General features: G+C 40.3%; 2 protein-coding genes across 2 annotated transcripts; one reads left to right on the forward strand and one right to left on the reverse strand.

Annotated features, from left to right (window-relative positions):
- The first annotated feature begins 984 nt into the window (after positions 1–984).
- Positions 985–5,749, forward strand: LOC137913656 (extracellular calcium-sensing receptor-like). The gene is made up of 12 exons (XM_068757292.1): positions 985–1,238; positions 1,577–1,755; positions 2,552–2,646; positions 2,786–2,965; positions 3,080–3,268; positions 3,540–3,750; positions 3,829–4,025; positions 4,109–4,318; positions 4,396–4,519; positions 4,616–4,809; positions 4,928–5,209; positions 5,327–5,749. Exons 1-12 carry the CDS (start codon positions 985–987, stop codon positions 5,747–5,749), a joined length of 2,538 nt encoding a protein of 845 aa, XP_068613393.1.
- A 1,743-nt stretch (positions 5,750–7,492) lies between these two features.
- LOC137913660 (extracellular calcium-sensing receptor-like) lies at positions 7,493–10,283 on the reverse strand (the record flags this gene model as incomplete). Its single annotated transcript, XM_068757297.1, has 9 exons — positions 7,493–7,915; positions 8,033–8,314; positions 8,421–8,614; positions 8,711–8,834; positions 8,912–9,121; positions 9,205–9,401; positions 9,480–9,690; positions 9,791–9,979; positions 10,110–10,283. Coding segments are annotated over 9 exons (2,004 nt in total), but the record flags the coding sequence as incomplete, so codon positions are not given.
- Positions 10,284–10,307: the final 24 nt, after the last annotated feature.

Below are 10,307 nucleotides of genomic sequence, written 5' to 3' on the forward strand. Positions count from 1 at the left end.
TACCATGCTGCACAACACATTTCCCATGCACGACAATAAAGATTTAAATCAACTAATATTTAAATCATAAAACAAATGCTGACCGAAAAAGAGATCAGAAAGAATAGACAAATACATATCCCTCCTCTACTTTTAAAAAAGACAAGCATTGATCTTGGTATTTATATTAGGTGTCAAGAGTTTTTAAAATGAGGAAAACGCATGACACCTACCACACAAAACCAGAAGTACTCCCCCCTGAGTACTGGTAGAAAAATATCTAATGCCTGTGACTGATTAGCTTGTACGTCTACAATCTGGTATGTTATTTACACAATACTGAACTGCAGGATAAGTAAAAAAAAAAAAACTGTTCTTCTTTTCGTATTATAATGAGCTGGTAAACTGAGATAAAACATTTAAAACTGTTAACACAAATCCAATTTAAAGTCCTCATTTTTAGTCCTCTCTTCGTTATTCTGTGTATGTCACTCAACCAATGTTCAAGGGTGCATGTAAATCCCAGAGACAGGTCTAAAAGAAGTACAGCATTATTATTATTTTGTCCCACAATTTACAAATTTGTCAACATCACTAATAGTCTGACACTGACTTTTTCCTGTTTTACTCAATCTTCCAATTTCGTCATCTTGCAGGGCACCATCCTAGTTACCACGGATCACTCAACTGACATCATATAGTATTGTATCATTAAACAAACCACTCCTAACATCATACATATTCATAACTGGGATTGTTTTTCAACCATCAGTTAAAAGAGGAATAATTCAGCTGTGTGCTACTCGTGTCATCGTTTTAGTTTTTACTTTCTCTTGACAAATAATATAAATATAAGGTTAACAATTCACTTGTGCAGAGAGGAAGGGAGGTATGTCTGTGTCAAGATAGCTCTTCAAAAGTGATATTTTGTGTTTTGATAGGAGCTATAGAGAAAAATGAATGCTCTTTTTTTACAGGTAACATTTAAGTCATTGATCCAACACTATGTCTTCATTTTTCTGGTTCCTGACTCGATGGCCCTCCTCAATCCTCCCCATTCTTATTTTTGGTTTACTGAGCAGACAAATGGGGTTGGGTGTTCCTGAGTCGATACTCTGCTCCCGGTGGGGTGCATGGAGCAACAACAATCTTTCCAAGGATGGTGATGTGGTTATCGGTGGACTTTTTCATTTGCATTTTATACCGAAAACTGTAGAGCAAGACTTCAGAGAGCTGCCAAATTATGAAACTTGCAATGGGTAAATCTCATCACAACATTATTGCTGTTAAATGTCTGGTGATTATGTTGTTTACATAGTGAGAGGGTAGTTCCTGTTTTTCTGTCATGCTCAAGCAATTTTGTTGAAATACAATTCATGTAATCTTGCAAATTCTTTCAAATTGCTACTGGGGTCATAAAATGTTTATACCTACGTGGAATAATTGTTCCAGTATTAGTGAAAATGACATTGTTTTTCTGAGATTATTGATTATAGGTTATGTGCTCCAAACTATTTTGCAAAACATATTTACTTTTTGTCCATGATATATATTTTACATTTTATTCTTCATTCTTTTCATATCCAATGGTATTCAGTTTTGAGAGCCAGTCATTAAAAAACATATATGCTATGACATTTGCGGTGAAAGAAATCAATCATAACAGCAACCTGCTGCCAGGAGTGAAGCTGGGCTACCGTATATTTGATAGTTGTGCCCAATACCCCTGGACTCTTCAAACAGCACTATCGCTGGTTGGGGGAGACTCACACAGCTGTAACTTCAAAGTCTCTACTCCTCATTCTGCAGGTGAATAACAGCCTGAACTTACCGTAATTGCTGAACTATTATGCGCACCTGTGAAAAAGCCGCACCCACTGAATTAAAAAATATATATATTTTGTACTAAAATAAGCCGCACATATTCGTAAGCCACAAGTGCAATCAGATCCGTAACTTCGGGATAAGGATTGGCTCTAGGGGCTGGGTCGGTCGGGCTGGGGTGCGAAGCGGGGCTGGGCTCGAGCCGCGGCTGGGGGAGCAGTCGCCCCGTCGCCCTCCCCTCTCCGCCCGTCGGAGGCTGCGCGGCGCGCGCGCCCGCCTGGCGGGGTGTCCCCGTCCCCCTTGCCCCCGTGCCCCTCATCCTCCGTCCGCGGGAGCGTGGTGCGGCAGGGGTGGGGACGCCCGGGAGGTCGAGGGGTGGGTTCCTTCCCCGCTACGCGGCGCGTCCGACGCCGCGTAGCGGATGGCGGACAGGCGGCGGGGACCGGGTACGGCGGTCCGGCGGCGGCGACTCTGGACGAGCGCCGGGCGCTTCTCGTGGATCTCCCCAGCTACGCGCAAGCGGGGCTTTCCCTCCGGGCGGGCGGGCTTTAATTTTGTAACGAAAATAAATAGGCTTTAACGAAACACGGCTCGTAACGAAAGTGGGAAAATATACGTAAATTTGCCGCGTCGTTGCATAAACCGCAAGGTTCAAAATATTGGAAAAAAGTAGCGGCTTGTACACCGGGAATTACGGTACATTTGGTTTGAGATATATATATAATATAATAGTTGTCTATTGTTTCAGCAGATGATCAGCCTATTAATTTGCTGATTGGTGACGCTTCATCAACATCAAGCATGATACTGTCCAGTATCTTAGGGCCAGTATCTGTGCCGATTGTGAGTATCATTTTGTCCCGGAATAAACATCTACAAACATTTTGTTTTGGTACAGATTGGTAGATTTTAATATTCACAATATTTAACTCTATCTTTTTTTGTTAAAGAAATACTATAAAGTGTTAATTCTTTCTCTCAGATCAGTTACTTTGCTTCCTGCCCATGTCTTAGTGACAGGACAAAATTCCCTAACTTCTTCAGAACAATGCCCAGCGACATTTACCAAGCCAGGGTCATGGCACAACTAGCCACTCGATACAACTGGAACTGGGTGGGAGCAGTAATTGAAAACAATGACTATGGTCACTTTGCGATGAAGGTATATGCTTTTTATATTAAATTATCAAAAAGAAAACCTCATGTATTTCCTTTGTATGTGGGACACAAATGTATAAATATGAACTTGTTCTTTTAATTTTGTTTGAGATTTCAGGTATTTCAGGAAGAGATTGAGGGGAAAGGGATTTGTTTGGAATTTATTGCGACTCTCAACAGAGGAAATATTGTGAGAGACTCCAGACGTGCAGCACGCACAATTCAAGCTTCCACTGTGAGGGTGATTCTCGTTTTTTGCTGGTATACATTAATAAGGGATATTTTTCTGGAACTGTCCAAAAGGAATGTGAGTATCCTGCCTGGAAGTTACTCATTAAATCATTATATACATACATACATACATATATATCATAATTATGGCAAGCCGTTCAAGAAATTATTCAACGTGACATTCCCTTAGCATTCGTTCAGTATATATCAGCATTCGTTCCATATTTTAAAATTTCACATTTTATATATAATAATTTACTGAATGGCTTGCTATTATATGTATATATGTATATATAGACATATTAGACATATGGGTGTGTGTGTCTGTGTTTTTCTTCTTGTTGTAGGTAACTGACAGACAGTTTCTGGCCAGTGAAGCTTGGAGCACAAGTGATGATTTACTCAAAGATCTTGCCATCTCTAAAGTTGCAAATGGTGTTCTTGGTGTGGCCATCAAAAGTTCAACAATACCTGGATTTGAAAATTATCTCAGAGATTTGCACCCAGTTCATCGATCTGATGATGAATTCTTACAAGAATTCTGGGAAAATGAGTTTGGATGCAATCCCTCTCTCGCAAACATTTCTACTTCATCTCCTGCCAAGTGGTCAATTCAGAAATTTCTACCACCTTGCAGTGGGACAGAGTCACTGAAGGGAGTGCAGCATCCATTTACTGACACCTCTCATCTAAGAGTTGCATATAATGCATACCTCGCTGTTTATGCTGCAGCCCACGCCCTTCACAGCCTTCTCTCCTGCAGTGATACAGAGCGGCCTTCTGGAAGCAACAGCTCTACTTGCTCCTCTCCCAAACACATCAAACCCATAGAGGTTAATACTCATGTAAATGGATCATATTATCATTAATATATAGTTTTATTAAGACTTATATTCTCAAAATCTGATGCTTTCAGCTGTTGCAGCACCTGAATCGAGTGAACGTCACCACACCACAAGGAGACATGTTTCATTTCCAGGGTTCAGATATTCCAGCAAAGTACGACCTTGTCAACTGGCAGATGAACTCTGAAGGGCAACTTAATCTTGTTTTGATTGGTCATGTGGATGGTTTAGATCTTCATGTTGAGGAATCAGCAATTCAGTGGAGCGCCGGATCCAATCAGGTAGTTTGATCATCAGTTATCTTAAAGTGACAAATAATAAATACATTCCCAACAACATTATTTGGCTGTTTGTTCAGGTGCCAGTTTCAGTGTGCAGTGAGAGCTGCCCTCCAGCTACCAGGAGGGCCAACAGGAAGGGAGAGCCTCTATGCTGCTTTGACTGTATTCCGTGTGCGAAAGGGGAAATTAGCAATAAAAACGGTGAGGAAATCACTCCAACAGACAGAACAAACTCAAATAGTTGTTCTTGTTTGTGTTGTATATTCTGTACTTTTCCCCTGTTCTGAACTCTTCTAGATTCCCTTCAATGTGCACGTTGTCCTGATGAGTTCTGGTCCAATGCTGACCAAACTGCCTGTATCCCTCGTGAGCTGGACTTCCTCTCCTTTAATGAAACCTTGGGCATTACTCTGACTACAGCTGCTGTGTCTGGAGCTGTAGTGACAACAGCTGTGTTTGTGGTGTTTCTTTACTATCGTCAGACACCTATGGTAATAAATTAGAGTGAATTAAAGGGTTTATATTAATGACTATATATATGTATATTTACTAATTGCACCATATTGTTTAACTGTCTGAATGTTTTTGACTCATCTCCTTCACCCCCAGGTGCGAGCCAACAATTCAGAACTGAGCTTTTTGCTTCTTCTGTCACTGAAGCTCTGCTTCCTGTGCTCATTGGTGTTCATTGGTTGTCCATCAGTCTGGTCTTGTCGGTTCCAGCAGGCAGCCTTTGGGATCAGCTTTGTCCTTTGTGTTTCCTGCCTCCTTGTCAAAACACTAGTAGTTCTTGCTGTTTTCCGCTCAGCTCAGCCTGGTGCTGGAGCCTTGATGAAGTGGTTTGGTCCAGGTGTACAGAGAGGAAGTGTCTGCTTCTTTACGTCTGTACAGGTATGAAAATCAGTTCATTTGAATTGAATCAATTTTTATTAGTTTCATTTATACCTGCAGTATACACAATAATCAATAAGGAATAACATTACAGAAATGTGCTGACGTTCTCCTCAGGTTATCATCTGTACAGTTTGGCTGTCCCTCAGCCCACCAGTGCCTGAACGTGATCTGGGTTTCCAAGGGTCAAAGGTCACCTTGAAGTGTGCCATGGCCTCTGTGGTGGGCTTTTCTCTAGTCCTTGGCTACATTGGCCTGCTGGCTTGTACCTGCCTCCTTTTGGCCTTTCTTGTGAGGAATCTCCCAGACAACTTCAACGAGGCCAAACTGATCACCTTCAGCATGCTGATATTCTGTGCTGTCTGGGTGACCTTTGTCCCTGCTTACATTAGCTCTCCAGGGAAGTATGTTGTTGCTGTGGAAATATTTGCAATCCTAGCCTCGAGCTATAGTTTACTGCTCTGCATTTTTGCCCCCAAATGTTTCATCATTCTTTTGAGACCTGAAAGAAACACTAAGAAACACTTGATGGCCAAATAGTAAAAATGTCACTGGCCACATTCTTGTCAGTAAAATATGTTTCATATTAGTATGGTGTTTGAATTCCCTTACATTTACTCAGATATTTATTGAATTTTGTATCTAAAAGTGCTTATTTACATTGCCTTAAGTTTTCTATAGTTTCTGAATTTGACAGAATAAAATATTTGCCTTGATCTGTGTTATGAAATTTTAAAAATTATTATTATTATTCACAGTCTTGTTTTGTGTTTCATGAAGTTGTGTTTGTTTCATTTTCAATTGTAGATTGTACTATGGGTTTACATTCAAAATCTAAGTTCAATGAAGAATTTAGGTTATTGTCATATACATGTATCAACAAAGCAAATTTATAATACAATGGATGTACAAACTCAATGAGAGTTCAAAGCAATGCTTCAAATAAAGATGCATTCTGAATGAACAATGACAATGCGATCGTGTACGTCTCTGTAAACAAAGCCTTTCAATATGGCTGGACGCAATGCATTGTGGGAAAGGAGGAACTGCTCTATAAGCAGTTTACAATGGAGAGTATGAGTTGCGTGCTACTGAGATGGCGCGACACGGATCATCAACCCGCGCCGAGCGGCGAGGTTATGGCACTTGTCACCACACACACGCAACTCATGGGTCAACTGACAGTTTGGGTTCAGATTCGGATGGATATAGTGCGCTTGCCCCTTGCAGACCAGACGAGTGGTTGCCATCTGGGTCACCCCAGAGCAGCTGCTGTACAGTTGATATATTGTTTGTAAATAAATGTATTATTCCAGCATCAAAAGCTCTTTCTCAGTGTTGTTTTTATTGCTTTCTTGACGTAAACAACTGTTGAGATGTATAATGTGTCACTAAAACAACAAATATTAGAGTCAAAGTCAGTGATCTGCTTGAAATGACTCTCTGCGCAAAAAGCTCGTTTGCTCAGCTTTCTGTTGAAAACTGGTGATTTGGGTGAAAACTGCCTTTGTTTAACGTCCAATAACTCCAGAACGAAAAAAAGATAGGAACCCATTTTTTTTGGCTGATGCAAGCTGATGAAAGAAGAGACGTTAATATTTAGTAGGTTCTGTATTTACATAGTTATAGTACACAATATTTTGAGAGTTGAGAAATATCAGTCAAAATCAGAGGAAAAGGCTGCCACTCAACCACAGGTCCACTTGCTTCAGATTCAAATTTCAAGGATTACCATGACCTTGATGAATAAGAATCTACAACAGCAAATAATATATGACATTGACCCACTGTGAAAGAGAAACTTTTTTTAATGGATTATGGAGAAAATGCAATAATAATCAAAGGTGTACATGCATACAATTAATCATGAATAAGTGTGCAAGTAGGAAGTGTAATTAATATGAATTTTACTGGTAAAATATTTCTGTTGTATATCCTTTATTAACTTCTTAATGTAGTGTAACATAATTTTGGTGAAAAGAACAAGCATGAAATGTACTTACACACAGACAAACGTGTTTGAGGGCTTTACTAGCATTCGATCAAGAAAAACTATCTTGCCATCAGGATCAATGCAAATATTTTATTCTGTCAAATTCAGAAACTATAAAAACCTTAAGGCAATGTAAATAAGAAACACTTTTAGATACAAAATTCCATAAATATCTGAGTAAATCTGTCAAACCTATGACACTTGAAAAGGAAACAAATCTAAGGGAATTCAAACACCATACTAATATGAAACATATTTTATTGACGAGAATGTGGCCAGTGAGATTTTTGCTATTTGGCCATCAAGTGTTTCTTAGTGTTTCTTTCAGGTCTCAAAAGAATGATGAAACATTTGGGGGCAAAAATGAAAAGAAGTAAACTATAGCTCGAAGCCAGGATTGCAAATATTTCCACAGCTACAACATACTTCCCTGGAGAGCTAATGTAAGCAGGGACAAAGGTCACCCAGACAGCACAGAATATCAGCATGCTGAAGGTGATCAGTTTGGCCTCGTTGAAGTTGTCTGGGAGTTTCCTCACAAGAAAGGCCAAGAGGAGGCAGGTACAAGCCAGCAGGCCAATGTAGCCAAGGACCACAGAAAAGCCCACCACAGAGGCCATGGCACACTTCACGGTGACCTTTGACCCTTGGAAACCCAGATCACGTTCAGGCACTGGTGGGCTGATGGACAGCCAAACTGTACAGATGATAACCTGATGAGAACGTCAGCACATTTCTGTAATGTTATTCCTTATTGATTATTGTGTATACTGCAGGTATAAATGAAACGAATAAAAATTGATTCAATTCAAATGAACTGATTTTCATACCTGTACAGACGTAAAGAGGCAGACACTTCCTCTCTGTACACCTGGACCAAACCACTTCATCAAGGCTCCAGCACCAGGCTGAGCTGAGCGGAAAACAGCGAGAACTACTAGTGTTTTGACAAGGAGGCAGGAAACACAAAGGACAAAGCTGATCCCAAAGGCTGCCTGCTGGAACCGACAAGACCAGACTGATGGACGACCAATGAACACCAATGAGCACAGGAAGCAGAGCTTCAGTGACAGAAGAAGCAAAAAGCTCAGTTCTGAATTGTTGGCTCGCACCTGGGGGTGAAGGAGATGAGTCAAAAACATTCAGACAGTTAAACAATATGGTGCAAGTAGTAAATATACATATATATAAACCCTTTAATTCACTCTAATTTATTACCATAGGTGTCTGACGATAGTAAAGAAACACCACAAACACAGCTGTTGTCACTACAGCTCCAGACACAGCAGCTGTAGTCAGAGTAATGCCCAAGGTTTCATTAAAGGAGAGGAAGTCCAGCTCACGAGGGATACAGGCAGTTTGGTCAGCATTGGACCAGAACTCATCAGGACAACGTGCACATTGAAGGGAATCTAGAGGAGTTCAAAACAGGGGAAAAGTACAGAATATACAACACAAACAAGAACAACTATTTGAGTTTGTTCTGTCTGTTGGAGTGATTTCCTCACCGTTTTTATTGCTAATTTCCCCTTTAGCACACGGAATACAGTCAAAGCAGCATAGAGGCTCTCCCTTCCTGTTCGCCCTCCTGGTACCTGGAGGGCAGCTCTCACTGCACACTGAAACTGGCACCTGAACAAACAGCCAAATAATGTTGTTGGGAATTAATTTATTATTTGTCACTTTAAGATAACTGGTGATCAAACTACCTGATTGGATCCGGTGCTCCACTGAATTGCTGATTCATCAACATGAAGATCTAAACCATCCACATGACCAATCAAAACAATATTAAGTTGCCCTTTGGAGTTCATCTGCCAGTTGACAAGGTCATACTTTGCTGGAATATCTGAACCCTGGAAATGAAACATGTCTCCTTGTGGTGTGGTGACGTTCACTCGATTCAGGTGCTGCAACAGCTGAAAGCATCAGATTTTGAGAATATAAGTCTTAATAAAACTATATATTAATGATAATATGATCCATTTACATGAGTATTAACCTCTATGGGTTTGATGTGTTTGGGAGAAGAGCAAGTCGAGCTGTTGCTTCCAGAAGGCCGCTCTGTATCACTGCAGGAGAGAAGGCTGTGAAGGGCGTGGGCTGCAGCATAAACAGCGAGGTATGCATTATATGCAACTCTTAGATGAGAGGTGTCAGTAAATGGATGCTGCATTCCCTTCAGGGATTCTGCCCCGCTGCAGGGTGGTAGAAATTTCTGAATTGACCACTTGGCAGGAGATGAAGTAGAAATGTTTGCGAGAGAGGGATTGCATCCAAACTCATTTTCCCAGAATTCTTGTAAGAATTCATCATCAGGTCGATGAACTGGGTGCAAATCTGTGAGATAATTTTCAAATCCAGGTATTGTTGAACTTTTGATGGCCACACCAAGAACACCATTCGCAACTTTTGAAATGGCAATATCTTTGAGCAAATCATCACTTGTGCTCCAAGACTCACTGGCCAGAAACTGTCTGTCAGTCACCTGGAGCATGACAAAAATAAATTAATAATAAATAATACAATTTTGTTCTTAAAAACGTATCTAAATATTTAGATTAGGAATTTCAATGTGAAATACTCACATTCCTTTTGGACAGTTCCAGAAACATATCCCTTATTAATGTATACCAGCAAAAAATGAGAATCACCCTCACAGTGGAAGCTTGAATTGTGCGTGCTGCACGTCTGGAGTCTCTCACAATATTACCTCTGTTGAGAGTCTCAATGAATTCCAAACACACACCTTTCCCCTCAATCTCTTCCTGAAATACCTGAAATTTCACAATAAAATTTAGTTCATATTTATGTCCCATATAAAAGAGAAATTGTATGAGATATTTTTAGTAATTTATATAACAAAATAAACAAATAAGAAAATGAATCATAATAAAAACTGTAAACCTGCATTGCCAAGTGACCATAATCACTGTTATCAATTACTGCTCCCATCCAAGTCCAGTTGTAGTGAGTGGCTAGTTGTGCCATGACCCTGGCCTGGTAAATATCACTGGGAATTGTTCTGAAGAAATTAGGGAATTTTGTCCTGTCACTGAGACATGGGCAGGAAGCCAAATAACTGATCTGAAAGAAAGATTCATA

Source organism: Brachionichthys hirsutus, unplaced genomic scaffold (assembly GCF_040956055.1).
Source record: "Brachionichthys hirsutus isolate HB-005 unplaced genomic scaffold, CSIRO-AGI_Bhir_v1 contig_987, whole genome shotgun sequence".
Classification (NCBI taxonomy): domain Eukaryota; kingdom Metazoa; phylum Chordata; class Actinopteri; order Lophiiformes; family Brachionichthyidae; genus Brachionichthys; species Brachionichthys hirsutus.